Here is a 19791-nt window from a genome sequence, read left to right on the forward strand (position 1 = left end):
ACGTTCATTCCTTACCACAGAGTCCCCTGTTTCCACCGCTTCGCTCCTCTGTCCCTTTCATGTCCCACGTCACTGGCATGACTCAGGGTCTCCGGGGTCGATGTTGGCCCACAACCACTTCCAGTCCTTTAGGCTTCCTCTTTCTTTAGCAGACTCCTGCGTGGACACAGTACTAGTGCCTCCTAAGACAGGATGTATTACAGAAGCACCTGTCAGGCCTTTACTGTTAAACACAGCAGTTTGTTCATCTCATTCCTCTGAGGAAGATAGGCTCCTCTTTTGCAGGCACTTCTGAAATAATGGCTGATCAGCAGCAGATGAATGGATAAGAAAGCTGTGGTACATATACACAATGGAGTATTACTCAGCCATTAAAAAGAATACATTTGAATCAGTTCTAATGAGGTGGATGAAACTGGAGCCTATTATACAGAGTGAAGTAAGCCAGAAGGAAAAACACCAGTACAGTATACTAACGCATATATATGGAATTTAGAATGATGATAACAATAACCCTGTGTACGAGACAGCAAAAGTGACGCTGATGTATGGAACAGTCTTATGGACTCTGTGGGAGAGGGAGAGGGTGGGAAGATTTGGGAGAATGGCATTGAAACATGTAAAATATCATGTATGAAACGAGATGCCATTCCAGGTTCAATGCACGATACTGGATGCTTGGGGCTGGTGCACTGGGACGACCCGGAGGGATGGTATGGGGAGGGAGGAGGGAGGAGGGTTCAGGAGGGGGAGCACATGTATACCTGTGATGGATTCATTTTGATGTTTGGCAAAACTAATACAATTACGTAAAGTTTAAAAATAAAATAAAATTAAAAAAAAAAAAAGAAATGAATACTTAATAGGAAGTCAAGAGATTCAGATTCTAGTCTTAGTTCATTCATTGTGTGATCCTGAGAAAGTCACACTGTATCTTCTATGAAATAAAAGGGCTTAACAGATTAAAAAAAAAAAAAAGAAAGAATGGCTGATTGTCAATGCAGATTACTTGATCAAAAAGAAACAGCCCCCTACCCAAAATAAAGCAAAAGTGTTCAAAGAGAGAACATAGATGGGATTTTGGTCAAAATAGATCTGGTTTCAGCTACTTTCTTACTTGTACTTGCTTGTTTGTCCTGTCTTTTTTAAAACTCTTTTAGCCATGCCATGTGGCATGTGGGATCTTAGTTCCCTGGCCAGGGATTGAACCCTTGCCTCCTACATTGGGAGCACAAAGTCTTAACCACTGGAACACCAGGAAAGTCCCTCTCCAGTTTCTGGTCCTTCATATTCTTTAACTCACTCTTTACTTGGTACATTCTAGCCACAAGGACCTTTCCCAGTTCCTCAAATGAACCCTCTTCTTTCTTCAGGGTGTCCCCTCATTCTCTTGCTTCTTCTGGAATGTGCTTCCTTCTACAGTGCATTTGCCTTCCACTTACCTCTTAGATGCCATTTCTTAGAGACACCCTCCATTGACCTCCCCAACCTCAATCAGCCCCTCTTCTTTCATATCCCTTGCTGCTATTAGTAGTATATTCTTGGTGGTGTTTATTAGTATAATGACTATCTCCTCCCAAAGGGGAAAGACTTCTGTGAGGGCAAAGAGCATGTCAGCTTGGTTTACCAATGCTCTGCCCATAGTCTGTGTTGAAAAAGATGTTTAAATGAAAGAATAAATGACATTGGTCGATTCACTTAACCTTTATGGCTTTATCTATACAATGATGGTATTAATTTCAAATTTTTAAAAGTCATTAGAATGAAATATGGAGAAGGAAATGGCAGCCCACTCCAGTGTTCTTGCCTGGAGAATCCCAGGGACGGGGGAACCTGGTGGGCTGCTGTCTATGGGGTCGCACAGAGTTGGACACAACTGAAGAGACTTAGCAGAATGAAATAAGGGGACATATCTAAAGAGCCATGCATGCATACTTGTGTGCTCAGTCATGTTCGGCTCTTGCAATCCCATGGACTATAGCCTGCCAAGCTCTTCTGCCCATGGGATTCTTTAGGCAAGAATACTGGAGCTCCAGATTTGCTTTTACCCCTGACTCGGCTCTCCTTACTTTTGCTTTTCATGTTTTGGGAAAATTTTTGTGACTCTTTGCTTGCCACTGATTCCTGGTAAGACTCCTTCCTGAGTTCAGCTTTGCCCGTTCAGCCTGGGGACGCGTTACTGAAGGGAGGTGAACTTTCTATTACCTGTGGTTACAAATAGCTGTTATTTCAGCCCCAGGCAGGAATAATCTATACATACATTTCTAGAATGAACACAGCTACCGATGAATGGAGAATCCAATTGACTGATGAATCTAAGCACGTTTTCATTTATGGTGGATGGAGCTACAGTGTGCATCGTACTGTATCATGAGTTTCTCAGACTTCTTCTGTTGGTTTCTTAGAAACTGTGGAGCAGCACACAGTGGCCTATCAAACTTGGGGAGCTGGCGGAGCAACTGGCTAGTCCTGAGGGTCTTCGGATAAAAGACAGGCGGGATCCTGGTCGGCGAGCAGCTCATCTGAATGGTGAGTGAGTGCACAGGAAAGCGACTGCTGAGGACTTTCTCAATTTCTCTCCGAACCACCTGGCTCTCCCGGCTGGCTGCTGTTGATAAAGAACTGAGAGAGATTGGCGCTGATTGCACACACACAGGCAACGGCTCATCTCCGGCTTCAAGTACTTTGTCTCTGCTGCTGGGGTAGGGCACAGGCAGTGCACTTGAAAGGAGCCATGATGGGTCTGACAATCAGCTACACTTATACAGACACAGCTGCAAAGCGCCCTGTCACTATGGGAACTTCCTGCCCACAGTCCTCTCTGGGGTCTGGCATCCCTAGGGGCTGAGTGTGACAGAGGAGATAAGCCATGAAAAAGCCAAGTCAGAACTACTGTTTCTTATACAGCCCTGCTCACTGGCTCCCTGGGTTCTCTGAGTTTTCACCCTTATATATAATCACAATTTATCTCAAGGATGGTGACAAGAGCCAGGAAACATTTAGAGCAGCAGCCTTCTCTGCTGTCTTTTTCTCCTTTCCCTAAAGGTATCAGGAGGCTGTGAAGTTCCCTCCATAGTAACCTGAGTGTTTACTCGATCCTTCCATTTGCAGTGAAATATTGGTGTAGGGGAGGCTGTAAATTCCCTGCAGCCAGACCCAAGCCTCTCAGCTGAGATGAGGATGTCTGAGAAAGCACAGTCCTCCAATGACTCTTCCTGTATCCTGCCTCTAAGTAACTTCATGAGTTATTTCTCAGCAGCCTAATATATCATTCTTGGTCTGAGCTGTCTCCCGAGCCATTGCCCATTTTCTCAGCCCTAGGATGTATCATGAGCAAAATCACCTTCTACTTGACAAAGTAGTTTTTTAGGGTAAACCTCACATCCCAAGGGTTATCTCACATGGTTACAGAATTGCTAACCATCCAGTAATGGAACCACCATTAATTCTGACTAGTATATCTTTTACCTTTTTGGAATCTTAAGGATGGGACCTGTGTCTCCTTCACCTTTCTCTCTTTGATGCTAGGGTAAAACATCTCACACACTAAAGATAATCAGTGAAGGTTTCTTGTTAAATTCATCCCACTCCTTTAACCAATAGGACATCGAGTCAAACAGAATTTAAGGCCTTGAAGCTTGGTGGCTTTTTATCCTTTTATTCTACTCTCTAAAGCTCTACCTTCGACCTCCAGGGTGGTCATAAGTAGCACTGTTGCCATGACGACATTGGCATGGGGAAGGGGGTTTCAAAGGCCCTTGGTCACACAAAACACATTACAATTGTTTTGGCATGCAACAGACACTCAGGGCTGCTCCACCAAGAGGAGGGAAATTACAGATGTTATAGGACATGACTGAATTTTTGTCCAGGATGTTTACAAACTCACTGACCTGCAGCAGCGTGAACAGAGAGAATCACTTGGTTCATTGTTAGCGACCAGACATGCAAACTGCACAGACGCCACCCCATCCGCTGCTGAGATGAGCTCTTTCACGCCATTGTAGCTCAGGTGCGTTGGCACACCCGCGAAGAGGAGAGAACTGGAGGCCGGGGTTAGTAGGTTATCTCATGAAATATGGCTCAGTGCAAAGATTAATTGGGGCTGCAAAGTCCTTACTAAAATACTACCTTGCCCTCTCCATCTATGGTTTCTTTTTTTAAATGTTTACAAAAGCAGATTCACCTGTTTCAAAGGATTTGCCATCAGCCACAGGTTCACAAAGAGCATTTGCAGATTTTACTCTGCAACCATCAAGACAGTCATCACCCTTCACTTCCAGAGTGTATTATTTCCCCCAATTACATTTGTAATTATCTGGAAAGCAAAGTGAAATCCCGTGGGATTTGGTATTGAATAATCTTGGGTTGGCATTCTGACTACAACTATTGTGAATTTGACCCAGCACTTGGAACTAATCCTCAGAATATTTGTAGCAAAATAGGTATAATAAAAGCAATATGTAGTTAACAGAGTCCTTTGGGGACTCTGAAAACATCTCAGAAAACATCTGTCCTTTGTAAACTCTAATGCTATACAATTGTTTGTTATCCAACCAGTCCCTTAGCGAACTATGATAATAGGAGATCCTAATGTTATAATACCATCTCATTATTCTGTCTGTAGAATTTCTATGATTTTAAGTACATTAGTAAGGGTTTACTATTCAATGACTCTCATCATTGTTTCTAGAGGAATGGTGTGGGACATGCATGAAGGTGGGGAGTTTGGCAGCCAGTCAGCTATGTTTTGGGGCTGAAGGAACTGGAGTGTCTCTACCTGGATATGGGAAGGTGAAGGGAAGTAGAATTACCATTTTCAAACATTGCAAGGATTGTCACAGAGATGATAGGATTTGAAAATATAAGGGCATTTGCTTTGGCTGGCTACAGAGAGAAAAACCAAGTCAATGGTTGGTTAAAATCATAAAAGGTATCAGGTTGATATAAGAATTTTTTGAAAATCAACTCAATTAGCACCACAGTGGTAAAGCCATTTGATGCTATACGTAAATCTCTGTCAACTAAAGATGATCCAAATAGGATTCTGTAGGAAAGTTTTCTAAGGATGAACATTTTTTAGCTGCCACTTCAATTATATACATACAACACAAACACCTGGTGTGTTGGTTGTAAATAAATATGCCTTGGTTCCATCAAAATTCTCCTAAAGAAAACATCTCTGTATGAGGCTCTGAAATCTATATGCTTTCAGAGTGGCTCTTGACCTTGGATGCACATTAGTGTCACCAGAGATTTAAGAAATCCCAATGACCAGGTTACACCCAAGACCAATTAAATCAGATTTCCTGGGGATAAGACCAGCATCAGCATTTTCTTAACTCATTTGTTGATTCTAACAGAGCCAAAGTAGAGAAGCATTGCACGAGTATTTACAAGCTACTGGGCACCACTGCTTGGAAGTGGTTCTCAAGCTTGCCTACATGTTAAAAAAAAAAAAAAATCAAAGCCAGCTTCTATGAAATCTGTCAAAATCTGTCAAGATCTATCAAGAGATCTATCAAGATCTCTGGGTCTAGGGCCTGGGCATAAGTATTTTTCAAAAGCTTCTTGGATGATTGTAATGAGCTGCCAGTTTAGAACCACTTTCTTAAAGGGAATAGGGAATCCTTAACCCTCCTTTTTCAGGATTTAAGAACCTTGCTCATAGGGATTCCCTCCTTGCAGCTAACTTAAAATTCAGTACAGTTTGAGTTTAGTTTTATCCCATTTTATATCTTTTCATAGAACAAACAGCTGGTCAACATGATTTTTTACTCTATGAGCTCCACAAAGCTCGGGGTACTAGAAACAAAGAAATTCTTGTCTCAGATTAGCCATAGAATGTGCATATAGTCATGGGTGAAAATGTTACACAATAATAAAATAATTAATAATATTAGCACCTTTATTGAGAACCTACTATAGGCCAAGGTTTGCACTAAGCACTTTCTAGTAATGATCTTATTTAATAGTTATAAAACTTTAAGATCTAATCAGTGTTAGAACTGTTTGACTGGAGAAGAAATTGGGAGTCAGAAGGGTTAAGAAGAATTTGTAAGGCCACATGGGTAAGTGGGATGCCAGACTCTAAGATCCCTCCTCTGGGTGTGAAGTGTTATGTAAACATTAGACCCCAGGTATTGTAACCCAAAGGTGACAATTATGCCTAATGTGTCATCCCTGGAGAGTTTCCTTTGACCTTCTGCTGTCATTCATCTGGGACTCTTGAGATTAAGTCAAGATCCCACTCCTCTTTTTCTCTTGCCTCCTTTTATCACTTTGCTTTTATGGAGAATGCAAGTCTACTCCTATTTATTTTCCTCTATGAAATAATACTGACAGGCAAGAGGACAGGTTCCCGTGGACCTCAGTGTTCATCACATCCTAGAAACCTTTTTCTTTCTGATGGAGAGCCTGCAAAAATATTAATGCATCCAGAAAAATACCAAAATTAGTGTTCAAAGAAATAATTACCCAGGCTAATAGGTATATGAAAAATCACTCACTAGGTTTCATAATTAAAGATTCACATATATAATCAATAAGGTATAATATAATCACCTATCAGATTAGAGGAGAATCAACAGTTTGATAATATCCAGTGACGGTGAGGTTGGGAAGAAATGAGCACTCTCATACACTGTTGGTGGGAAAAAAAACTGATATGGTCTCTTTGGTATAAATGACAGTATCTATCAAATTTTAAAAGGTCCATAACTTCTGAAACAGCAATACATGTCTAGCAATTATTCCACAGATATAAGTGCTAAGAATATAATTGAAGCATTATTTGTAATATCCATCAATAAGCAAGTGGATGCTAACAATAGAATACTTTGTACCCATGAAAAAGAAAGAGGTTATCTATGTATTTACTAATATGGAAAGATTTCTAGTTGAAAAAAACAAGGTGCAGAACAAAATACGTGTATAATCTTGTTTGTATGAGAAAAAGATATATACACATACACTACACACACACACACACACACACACACAGTCATGTATATAGACACACATATGTATACACATATTTAGGGTTTCCCTGGTGGCTTAGTGGTAAATAATCTGCCTGTCAAGCAGGAGACATAGGTTCAATCCCTAGGTCGGAAAGATCCCCTGGAGATGGGAATGGTAACCCACTCCTGTACTCTTGCTCGGGATGGGGGTGCAAAAAAGTCAGACACAACTTAGTGACTAAGTAGCAACAGCATACACACGTGTATGTGTGTGTGTGTGTGTGTGTTTTATTACATATACATATATGTGTAAATGCATAGATATTTTTGGAAAGATATATGTCACCTTTTACCATAGTAGTAGATATTAGGCTTGAAGAATAAGATTGAGAATTTAAAGGTGAAAAAATGGGGAGAAGTCTTATCATTTTATGCCTTTCCATTTACACATATATGTGTATGTATGCCTTTCCATATATATGTATATATGGGTTTACCTTGTAGCTCAGCTCATAAAGAATCCACTTGCAATGCAGGAGACCCTAATTCAACTCCTGGGTTAGGAAGATCCCCTGGAGAACAGATAGGCTACCCACTCCAGTATTCTTGGGCTTCCCTGGTGGCTTAGACAGTAAAGAATTGGCCTGCCATGCGGGAGACCTGGGTTTGATGACTGGGTTGGGAAGATCCTCTGGAGGAGGACATGGAAACCCTCTTCAGTGTTCTTGCCTAGAGAATTCCATGGACAGAGGAGCCTGGCAGGCTGCAGTCCATGGGGTTGCAAAGAGTCAGACATGACTGGGCGACTAAGCACACAGCACACACACACACACATATATATTTAAATTTTATCAAGTACAAGTATTATTTTATGCTAACCTAACTTGAAAACCTAATTTAAAAATAAGTATATTCCATGTAGGAGTTACCTGCCTATCTGATAGGACTTTCAATAATTAGCTACACTTTTCCTTACATAAAAAAAGATAATCATGAGAGAAGAGCTGTACTGAGAGAGGACACTGAATATAGTCATCCTAAATTGTGTATGCATTTGTCTCTTTTCGATAGCTTCTGTAAAAGCAGCAACAGCTGTGGCTCGGCACTCAGCCCCCAGGACAGGAGGTGGAATCATCCGGGACCTAAACAAATACACTGTCTCCTGCCAAGCGAGGGCGTTCACTTGTCACACAAGGACTTTCGATCCATTTCCTGTTTCACTGTGGTCAGCACCATCACCTACCAATGATTACAGTGCCGGCCGAGAACAAAAGCCCTCATGTGTCCTCTGCAGTGAAGGCTAAGCTAGGCAAGGAGGAACTGTTGCAAAGGCAGCTGCCCTCTGAGACTGTGTCCACCTTCTATCACAGTGTGCTGGACAGAAGAGAGCAGCTCAGCCAACATCTGGGTGTTTTTGATCATCTGAATGTTTGATAGGGTGCAAACCTCTAGCTGTGATTGGATTTTCCAAGGACCCCTCCCCGTGCCCTCGTGGAGGAACCCCTAAAGTGGTATGAAAACACTTGTCCAGTGGTTCTCAAAGTACAGTCCCCAAGGCAGTAGCATCAACATCTTATTAAAATTTGGATTTCTCAGGCCCCCTGCCATCCAGGTCTACTGTCTCAGGAACTGTCCGGTGGGCCTCACAGTCTGTTTTAACAGATCCTCCAAGTGGTTCTGATGCCACTAATGTCTGAGAACTGCTGGCCTAGTCTAACAAGCATTTTACCTTTTCAGTATCATAGTAGTTATAATGCTGCCCAAGAGACAGAGTTACACAATCTTTCTTAGGTAATTTCCATATATTTAGGAATAAACGTATAATTTTGCTGTTTCTGCCTCACTGTCTCTAGTATCTGTACATATTGCTTTTATACTGTGCCATACGATATGATAGTTGCTAGAGAAGAAATAGAAGCCAATTCTTTTTTGTTTATTCCCGTATGAATAAAACTCATAGTACTTGGATTCATAAAAATTCCTTCTCAGTTTACATTTTCCTTATAATGCAGGCTCACAGTGAGCATGCCTTGAGGTCATTTCCTTTTGTGGTTATAGGGAAGAGAAAACACACATGCTGGAAATAATACGAAAATCACTCCTACCTTCCATGAGTAAGATGGAGAAGTCCTTTAAGAGAGTGACGGTGCTGGCCAAAACCAGGCCAGAGAAGACGAATGTGCAGATCGGGTCTGCCATCTTATACTCTGGCTAGAAAAAAAAAAGGAATTTCAGTTCATTGAATCCAGGCCTCCCCTGCAGAGAGTCTGATTGATAAAATAAGTAAAGCCCCACGCTTCCTTCCTTTCCTGTCACCCATTCACTCTCCTGACACTTACCATCCCAATCAGAGACAAGACTTCCTAAAGACATAATTCTTCTAAGCTTTCAACTCTCGATGACTAAAGAAAGGGACACCATAGCACATGTTCTCCCTACAATTTAAGAGGTAAGGAGAGGGATTTTCCTAGGGGTCCAGTGGTAAAGAAGCTACCTTCCAGTGTTGGGGACTAAGGTTTGATCCCCGGTCAGGTAACTAAGATCCCACATGCCATGGAGCAACTAAGCTCACACAGCGCAACTACAGAAAGCCTGCTCACTGCAATGAAAAGCCAGTGCTGCCAAATTTTTAAAATGAATTTATTTATTTTAAATTGGAGGCTAATTATTTTGCAATATTGTGGTGATTTTTGCCATACATCAACATGAATCAGCCTCAGGTATACATGTGTCCCCCCTTCCTGAACCTTCCTCCCACCTCCTTCCCCACCCATCCCTCTGGGTTGTCCCAGTGCACTGACTTTGAGTGCCCTGCTTCATGCATCGAACTTGCACTCTGTTTTACATGTGGTTATATACATGTTTCAGTGCTATTCTTTCAGATCAGGAAAAGCCAGTGCTGCTAATTTTTTTTTTAAATGAGGATGAAAAAGAAGAGGAGAGATATCCTTGAGTGCTCCCTCAAAAGGCCTTATTTAATGTCTCTCAAATTAATAGAAGTAGAGAGGATGGATGAAAATATGCACACATGGGCACAGCATTCAGTGACTTTTCAGCCTTAATTATGATAAGAAAGGAAATCATCTGCTCAGAGGTTGCATATGACTAAGGTACAGCCAGAGCTTGGTCTTGGCAGATGGGGTCAGTTTATATCTTTCTCTCTTAAGTATGTTGCAGACTCAAGGTAGGCATCTTTGATACAGTCCAAAAAGTATACACTGAGGCCTCATTCTCACGCCCTTTCACCACTGGAGCCCTTGGCCTCAGGGTGAAACATTTGCTATTCTGCCCTTGATGAAGTTCTGTGCCACAGAAAACTCTGTGCCCCATTACTTCTAAGAAACTCGGCCAGGGGTTCTTGATAAGAGTACTCTCAAACTCTACTTACCTGTACAACTTGAAGAATTTTGCCTTAAGCTTAAAGCTTTCAGTGAAGATTTCCTCAGTTGAATTCAGACATGTCTTTGTAATTTTTGTTTACATGTTTTAGTTTTTTAGTAAAACAATAGAGTCCCTGTGAAATGGACAGTCATGATACAAATGGACAGAGATAAATGCCCCTCTCCTCCATTACCCGCCTGCCTGTACCTCTGGCCTCACCCACCTCTTCTAGTTCTTGTTATTACCAAACAGAGAGCTATAGTGAATATTTGTTTAGGGTCAGAGGCTCACCCAGATCTACTCCAGGTTTCCATTAATACAGTTCTTTTGGGAAAGAAGTTCTCTCCCTCCCATTGTGGAAGAGTCAGTCAACGGCTCTACCCTCCCCAGCCAAGCAACAGATACAAGACCCAATCTACGTCAATTGGGTTCCATTTCCCAGAAACATGAATTTTCAGCAGAGTGACAAGAAGAGGAAAAAAAATTAGCTGAATCACATTCATTTCAGGCTTCCCAAGTGGCTCAGTAGTAAAGAATTCACCTGCAAATGCAGGAGATGTGGATTTGATCCCTGGGTTGGAAAGATCCACTGGAGGAGGAAATGGCAACCCACTCTAGAAAATCCTGGAAAATCCTATGGACTGAGGAGCCTGGTGGGCTACAGTTCATAGAGTTGCAAAGAGTTGGACACCACTGAGTGACTGAGCATGCACACACATGTACATTCATTTCAGCATGGTGCCTGGGATAGAAGTTGGATAGTTTCTGACATTTGAATACCAAAAGTTTCCCTTATTTCTACCTTGCTTTCTTAGAGGAGTACCTCTAATAAATTTCAATCAGTGAATCTATGTTTTGCTTAAGTGAGCTAGAGACCTTTTCTGTTGCTTATAACCTAAGAACCCTAAGTTTTTCATGGTCCTGTTGCTGTCCACCTTAACCCCAGGACAAAAGAACTGCTTTCTTAAAAGACTGGCAGCTGTATAGTTAAAGACATAGCTCTTATGAATTTGGAAAATCTAAGGTTTCAAGCTTCGAATGTTTTGTTTGTTTACACCTTGTAAAGTAATTTGTGTAGGCAAATCGGCAGTCCACCCCCATTTAAAGTAATAATGGGGGGCCAGATCATGTACCACCTAATCTATAAAGTCACTGGAACAGTGAGTTGACTCCGATATACTCACCTTAAAGTAGATAATAAGCGCGCTGGTTAACACACCGATGCTCTGAAATAGATCTCCAAGGGTATGTACAAAAGCAGCTCTGACACTGGCATTGGCTTGCACTTCTTTGTGATTGTGGGCAGGGCATTTCTGGTGTAAAATCACACTTAGTCTGAAAGAAAAAACAATATTCTTGGCACACATCAGATTAACCCTTAAAAATCTTTGCAGTATCATGTTGACAACAGCCTGTGTTATCCAAAATGGCAATGGATGAAACATTGCTGCTTTATAATGGACTATTTTGGAGTAATTTTGAACACAGGGGTATCACAGAATTTAAACATTTTCACCCAAGGACAGACATTGAAGATTCACATCAGTTTTCTCTTTCTAATTAATGCTGTGCTTAGTTGCTCAGTCATGTCCGACTCTTTGTGACCCCATGGACTGTAGCCCGCCAGGCTCCCCTGTCCATGGGGATTCTCCAGATAAGAATACTGGAGTGGGTTGCCATGTCCTCCTGGAGATCTTTCCAACCCAAGGATCGAACCCAGGTCTCGCACATTGCAGGCAGATTCTTTACCATTTGAGCCACCAGGGAAGCCCAGGAATACTGGAGTAGGTAGCCTATCCCTTCTCCAGAGATCTTCTGACCCAGGAATCAAACCGGGGTCTACTGCATTGCAGGCAGATTCTTTACCAGCTGAGCTACCAGGGAAGCCCAGTTAATGCTACTGTGTTTCATTTTAAAACTAGAGAGTTACATCTGTTAGGTAAATGCCAAGTATTTAACAATGAGGTAGGGAAATATCATTTATCAAGTCTCTACGGAGCTAGACTTAAAGCTGAGCTTTGGTGGGAGCTTAATTAAATATGCTGGTTTCAAATGCAAAAAGCAGCAGAAAGCAATACAACAAAATAAGCAGTGAATTTCATCAAGGTTGAATTTTTTAAACTTTTATTTTACTAGATTTTATTTATTTCCACTAGAACTTGAAATGTGAATCACTCCCTAATGGCCAATGATGAGAGTAATGTGCTTGTGTAAATATGTAGCTATTTATCAAAACTGCAATATATTCATGTATATAAATGTTTTATGTTTGTATAACATATTGCAAAATTTAACGTCTCTAATCCATTCCAAGAGATTAGTGGTAGGCTCTCTAAATTATGTACCCAATTCTGTTTATCTACAACTTTAGGAGTAATATCTCTTACGTCTTGCCTAGAAACACTTTCTGAGCATTTTGGAACAAAGGTGTAAAAAAATAATTTTTCAGTGCCACATACCCCAGTCTGTTTGCAGGTAAAGTGTCTATTAAATTCAGGCCATCGTCACAAAGCAGAGTGACTTCTATTCATCAAGATTTGACCATTATATAATCTAAAAGGTTTTATATTGTTAGTGTTTGAGCAGAAATTCACCTTCTATTAGAAGCTACCATTTAAAGTTCTTCAGACAGCCGTGTACACCTGGCATTTTCTAGGCCTGCCATGTATGCTCATTCCATTGTCATTCATTCTTTTACTCATTTTATATTAAAAAAAAAAACTTATTTAGGGATTTTATATGCCAGGCACTGTTAAGTACTTGGAGCATAATGGTGTAAACAGACATGGCCCCTCCCCATTATAACTTTAAGTATGATGGAGATGGCGGAGATTCTAAAAAGACACACATAAATGGAAAATTCTAATTATACTAAGCCTATTAAGAACTGGTGCTACAGATAGTACAACAAGGGAGTCTGATTTAGTTAGACAGACAAAGCAATTGAGTTGGGTTTGAAAGGTTATACTAGAGTTAAATGGGCTAGGAGAGGAGGAAATGTTTCAGGCAGAGAAAACTTAGCCTTAAGGTTCTATCAATAACCTTCATCCTAGAATCCCTTAGCAACTTCTGTTAGAACTTTCTGCCCTGATTTTGGGCTCCCAAGGAATAGATGTATTCCCAAATTATGGTTCAGATATCTCTGTAGTCAGACAATACAGCATCCAGCACTTAAAATCTGTAATCCCAGTTCTCTAAGTAAACGTTTTAGTCACTCAGTATGTTTATCCATAAAAATTACCTCCTTGTGCAGGGAAGTCCGTGCTTTTCAATTCCCTGGTCTTTGTAAGGATGAAAATCACCTGCAATGTTAGGCTCAGAGTTTGAAAGCAGTCGCAGTAAAAAGAAGATGTGGATGGTATCTGTTCAGAAAGTCAGCCTCAGTCATAAGGTGCCAGATTTATGTGGTGGTTAACTGGTGCATCTTCATCTTGGGGCAGCATGGACAGCCTATATGACAACGACTCGGGAAATTATTAATATTTTTATTGTTACTGCTGTCCTGGGGACGTATTGTTCTTCTTATGCAAAGATGGTGACAGTCAGCAGGACATGTGGCCTGGCTTATTTGTCTCCTAGGACACGATTGAAGCGACTTAGCAGCAGCAGCAGCAGCAGCAGCAGCAGCAGGAGTGATAGACTTGCATTGATCTCTCATACGTTTTCTCCCACTGCCAGTGTGAAATGCATTTTCAAGTTAACTGGGTGGAATTAGGGATCTCATCAGTGACAGCAGATCAAATACCACTCTTCTGATTGTTAATCTTAAAGATTTTGAGCAATGGGTCCCAAACTAAGAAGTAAGGAACTGAAGCAGGTACAAGGTCAGGATATGAGAGTACCTACAGGAACTTATTCAAAGTATGCATGCTCAGGTTGTCCTCTAATTCCAGGGACTCCTTTAATACCCTCTCTTAAAAAAAAATCTGTTTAAAATGCCACTCTACTCTCACTGTCTTCTTCACTTTTATGCGTGAACCTACCTGATTGCATATATTATGTTACATTGCAAGACAGGTGATACATAGATGGTATCTGGGTTTCCTGTTGCTGCCATAACAAGTTACCACAAAGCCTTTGTGGCTTAGAACAACATAAATGTATTATCTTATAGTTCTGGAGGTCAGAACGTGGGCAGGACTGCATTCCTTCTGGAGGTTCCAGGGGGAATTCATTGTCTTACCTTTTCCAGCCTCTAGAGGTCACTTCTGTTCTTTGACTTCAGGCCTTTTCCTCCATCTTCAGAGTCAGCAATGCATCATCTTCTCTCCCTTCTGACCTTATGCTTCCCTCTTATAAGGATTTTTGTGGTTATGTTGGGCCTGTCTGGATAAACCAGGATAATCTGCCTGTCTCAAGATCCATCCTTAACCACATTTGCAAAGTTTCTCTTACCATGTAAATTGACATATTCAGGAGTTCCAAGGGTTAGAATGTGGAAACCCCTGAGGGGTCGTTATTGTGTCTACCATAGATGGTAGGTAGGTAGGTAGGTAGATAGGTAGATAGATAGATAACAGAGTTTTAAGTAAGGTTACCCCAAATCAGACTATCAAATAGGAAAGATAAAATCAACCAAAAAGGGTTGAAGTCCTGGCCTCAACTCCCCATTGTCATGAGTAATCAAACAGGTCATCTAGGAAGACCACACCAATATGGCGATGATCAGATGTCCTATGAGAATGATTCAAGTCTGCCTGGATAAGAGAATGGACCAATAGATGGAAACTAAAGAGAGAATTTAGCTAACACAGTTTAAGGAAGAATTTTCATGCAGTCATAATGATGCAAAGATAAGATAGGTTACTCTTGAGAGAAATAAATTCCCTGTTATTCTGTTAAAATATATATAAAACTAATGACCATTTGGGCTTCCCTGGTGGCTCAGAGGTTAAAGTGTCTGCCTGCAATGCAGGAGACCTGCGTTCAATCCCTTGGTTGGGAAGATCCCCTGGAGAAGGAAATGGCAATCCACTCCAGTACTCTTGCCTGGAGAATCTCATGGATGGAGGAGCCTGGTGAGCTACAGTCCATGGGGTCTCAAAGAGTCAGACACGACTGAGCAACTTCACTCTTCACTCAATGACCATTTTATGGGGATATTGCAAAAGGGAATTCAAAAGTAGAAAGGGGCTGAAGTAAACAAATTTATGATCCTTTCCAACCCAGGTCTCTGGGAACCCATAATGTGTTCATGTAACAAAAACAGGAGAGGGGTAAGTCACATCCCACGTGGAACTCTCACACTGTTTGTGTGAGAGAGTAGAATGGCTAGAAGCTCAATTCTGGGTTTGGTGGATCTACTTTCAAATCCCCCTCTGCACTACCTCATTGGCAATTTATTTAACCTTACTGAGCTTCAATTTCCTAATCTGTAAAGTATTTGTGTTGTGAACATTGAGCTTGACAATGTAGATCAAAAGATCTTAGCAGTCTCTGGCACACAGGAAGCATTCAAGATGGTAGCTTTAGAAGAGGATATTAAAATGCACGTTAACTAGCACAAGCAGCCTGATCTTCGGTCGTAGAGCCATTTGACCACTCTGTCAGGTCTCTACCATCCTCACTAGTGGAGGGATTAGAAACAAGCAATAACAACAACAAAACCCCCACAAATCTCTGTCCTGACAAGCTTCATGGGCAGAGTGCGGGGCTACTTACATAGTGTTGGCTGCCACTGCACAGCTCGAAACGATGATCATCAGAGTCGCCTGGATCTGGTAATTGGGGTACAGCAGGCATTCACATGCCAGGTACACCAGCACACCTGTCACCACCCAGATGCATAGGATGGATAGCAGGGCCCAAGGATCTCTAGGGATATAAGCACAGAGACACCCATGCACAAAGAATTTGCAAACCACCTTAATTTCCCCAAGACTCAAAGGACATTAATGCTCCACCTCCCCACCAAAGAAAAGAGGCCTCACAGTACTTCACTTAGTCATTTACAAAGCAGAAGTGTGGATGAATTTTAGTACTAAGATGAGACACTTTCTTGTTGCATTCATAAAATACTAGTTCATTATGCTCCATATTACTAAGTAATTTTCAGCAAAATTTTAAAGCATATTAATTGCTGCCTGCCCTTGCTGTTTTCCTGAGGGATTTTAATTTAAACAGGTGCTAAAATGATTGAAAGTTATTAAGAGATGAAATAATGAGACACAAAGGGTAAAATGTGTTTAGAAACTCTTAATTCTGCCATAAAACATTTACAACTTGCCAGCGCTGTAAAATAGTAGAAAGGGAAGGTTTCAGAGGCTTAATGAAAATGAGTTTCATTTGCCAACCCAACATACTATAAATACAGAGGCAAACTCCAAGGTATGTCAACTCTCTAACTGCATTTTATGGGCAAGAGTAAGGAAGAAAAGTATCAGAATAGAGGCATTCGCATGACTATTTAAAGATAAGACAGTGTTCAAGTTTTCCACTGAGCAAAGCATGCTTGCTTACTTAGAAGCTCCTTAAGCCTCACCTTGATCTTTCACTCAACCTTTTCGATCAGTTCTAAAACCCTACAAGGCTCTAGAAAAACTCTGTGAGTCAGTGGTCAGGCACATCCCATAATTTTGACCCTCCCCCCTTCTAAGTAGAGCAATGTAACATTTCATTTCCCAGACTTCAGTTATTTACATACACAATTTATGATTTTTGCTATATCCACATGCCCCCTGTCTCATTGGCCACTTAGCACTCTATTCTTTTATTGAGGTATGGTTGATAGACAAAGTTATATAAATTTCAGGTGTATGAGATAGTGATTCAGAATTTTTTAAAGTTTTATTCCACTTATAGTTATTGCAAAATGTTGGGTAGATTCCCTGTGCTGTATAATATATCCTTGTAGCTTATTTACTTTATGTATAACAGCTTGTACCTCTTAATCTCCTATCCCTATCATGCTCCTCCTCCTTCCCTCTCCCCTACTTTGTTTTATTTTTTAGATTCCACATATAAGTGGTATCATATAGTATTTTTCATTCTCTGTCTGGTTTATTTCACTTAGTAGAATGTCCTCCCTGTCCATCCATGTTGGTGCAAATGGCAAATTTCTGCTTTTGTTATGGCTGAGTAGTATTCCATTGTGTGTGTGTGTGTGTGTGTGTGCGCGCGCCCATCTTATCTTTATCACCTCATCTGTTGATGGACACTTTAGGTTACTTCTATATCGTGGAAATTAAAATATTGTTGCTATGAACATTGGGTGCATGTATTAACATTATCTTTATCTAAACTCACTTTTTATACTTACCTTATTCCTAAACAAAGTTATCCATGAAATTATATGTTTGATGTACTAGTTGATTTTCACCTATATGTCTGTGGCTGCTGCTTCTAAGTCACTTCAGTCGTGTCTGATGCTGTGCGACCCCATAGACGACAGCCCACCAGGCTCCCCCGTCCCTGGGATTCTCCAGGCAAGAACACTGGAGTGGGTCGCCATTTCCTTCTCCAATGCATGAAAGTGAAAAGTGAAAGTGAAGTCGCTGAGTCTTGTCCGACTCTTAGTGACCCCATGGACTGCGGCCCTCCAGGCTTCTCCATCCATGGGATTTTCCAGGCAAGAGTACTGGAGTGGGGTGCCATTAGGTGCTGCCTAATATGGTAGCCATCAATCCAATGTGGCTGTTTAAATTTAAAGTAAAATTAAATATCCAGTTTTTCACTAGCACTAGTCACATTTAAATTGCTCCATGGCCATAGTGTACTATCTATTGTACAACATTTCTCTTGAAACAGAGAGTTCTGTTGAGCAGCCCTGGCCTTCTGGAGTGTCAATTCTCATTGACCTCCATGGCCAGGAGGAGAAAGCTCAAGTAGCAATCTAAATTCTGAGTCCTCCCTGTGTTTACAAAACAGCTTTGACCAACGGTATCAGAAAGGGTAAAATACAGGTAAAAATTTATGAGGATCAATGATGGGTACTCAGTCAAAGGTACATGTTTGCCAAATGTAGCCCTATTAGGGGCTGAAAAGCATCTTTAACTCACAATGTCACCAAGTCCTTTTATTGATGTTTATTTCCTCAATTCTCCCTCTCCCTCTCTTTCTCTGAATGTTAAAGGAAAGACAGTGCTAAACACCTCTGATGATAAATTGTTTGGCATGAAATTGTTGTTATTGTTCAGTCAAGCCAAATCATGTCCAACTCTTCGCAACCCCGTGGACTGCAGCATGCCAGGCTTTTCTGTCCCTCACCATCTCCCTGAGTTTGCTCAACTTCATGTCCATTGCTCAGAAATGGCACTCAACCATCTCATGAAATTAGAACTTTCTATCGTTCTAAGCGTGAAAAACCACAGTTCATAATCGTCAGGCTACAACCTGTGATCTGCGTCTAGTGGCACCTTTTAGTGAAGGCTGTCTGTGTTAGCATGTTGGCCAAAGCTCTGCCCTCAGGTCTCTTTCACGTTGATCTTCTCAACTGGTGTGAAAATATGGAGTTGTAACTCTTAGTATAAATGATTTTTACATTCATCCAGAAGCTCCTCTTATTCCTCTGACATAAGAAATAATACAAAGGAGGAGAAGTAGAGAGGCAGTATGTGTTGAAGAGATGGGTAGACTGTAAAAATGAGCCACAGTAAAAATTTCCCAGACTGTAAAGCCTCATCATGCCTGGTCCCCTTCCTAGACAAGAGCAAGCCATCACCCATCAAAGACCCAGCTCTAAGAAGAGACGAAGAGTAAACTTTCCTCCCCTCTTCCCCCTCTTCCTTCTCCTTTTCTTGTGGTTGTTGATGGTTGTTTAAACAAGATATCCAGCTGAGCCATCCACTGAATGGCTAAATGCCATGTGAACTGGAAAGTCCATATTCTATTCCCAACCCCTCTATGGGAAGTTCTTCAGTCTTTCCAACTCTCTGGGCTCTCTGTGCTTGATTTTGCAAAATGTCAGAAGCTTCACCCCGCCCTCTCTCCCAGATGCCAAGTCTTTTAATGAATAACATCATGGCTGTTACCACACACTGAGATTCTTGGGCTGAGGTGGCTGCTAAAATGACGCACATGTTCCTGTTGCCCCATCGGAATAGAGGTAGCCGCCATGAATCTGGCTATTAGTGGTGTTAGCACTGAGAGTACACATCCCCATATGCATGTCTATTTCACTCTGTGCACCAGAAGGTGTGCCTCTAAGGGATTTTCAAACAAAGCTTTGCTTCACCCCTTCCATTTTTGTCCTTGATTGGACTCTGCAGCATTACTCTGCCTCGATGCTCAGTTGATGAACTATACCTGCTCGGCGCCATCCAAAGGTTAGCCGCTTGGAGGGGGGCTTTGATGACAAGCACAAGGAGAAGAGACTGAGCAGGAAACTGGTCAGGTCAATTAAGAGATGGGCAGCATCCGTGATGACAGCAAGACTCCCAGCAACGTGCCCACCTAGGGGGATACAGAATAGGAAATGGGTTAGGGCCCCACGGTGCCACCAGATCGTATG

At 41.4% G+C, this 19791-nt stretch overlaps 1 protein-coding gene across 1 annotated transcript in view; it reads right to left on the minus strand.

Moving 5' to 3' along the window:
- Positions 1-1693: 1693 nt before the first annotated feature.
- The window catches only part of SLC30A8 (solute carrier family 30 member 8), a 41265-nt gene continuing 23167 nt past the window's right edge, over positions 1694-19791 (minus strand). The window contains 8 exon segments of the mRNA XM_015474502.3: positions 1694-2513; positions 2516-2608; positions 3894-3955; positions 3957-4028; positions 9070-9173; positions 11528-11678; positions 16005-16155; positions 19587-19733. Of these exon segments, the coding sequence (XP_015329988.2) occupies positions 2464-2513; positions 2516-2608; positions 3894-3955; positions 3957-4028; positions 9070-9173; positions 11528-11678; positions 16005-16155; positions 19587-19733 (830 nt within the window). The 3' untranslated portion in view covers positions 1694-2463.

Source organism: Bos taurus, chromosome 14 (assembly GCF_002263795.3).
Source record: "Bos taurus isolate L1 Dominette 01449 registration number 42190680 breed Hereford chromosome 14, ARS-UCD2.0, whole genome shotgun sequence".
NCBI lineage: Eukaryota > Metazoa > Chordata > Mammalia > Artiodactyla > Bovidae > Bos > Bos taurus.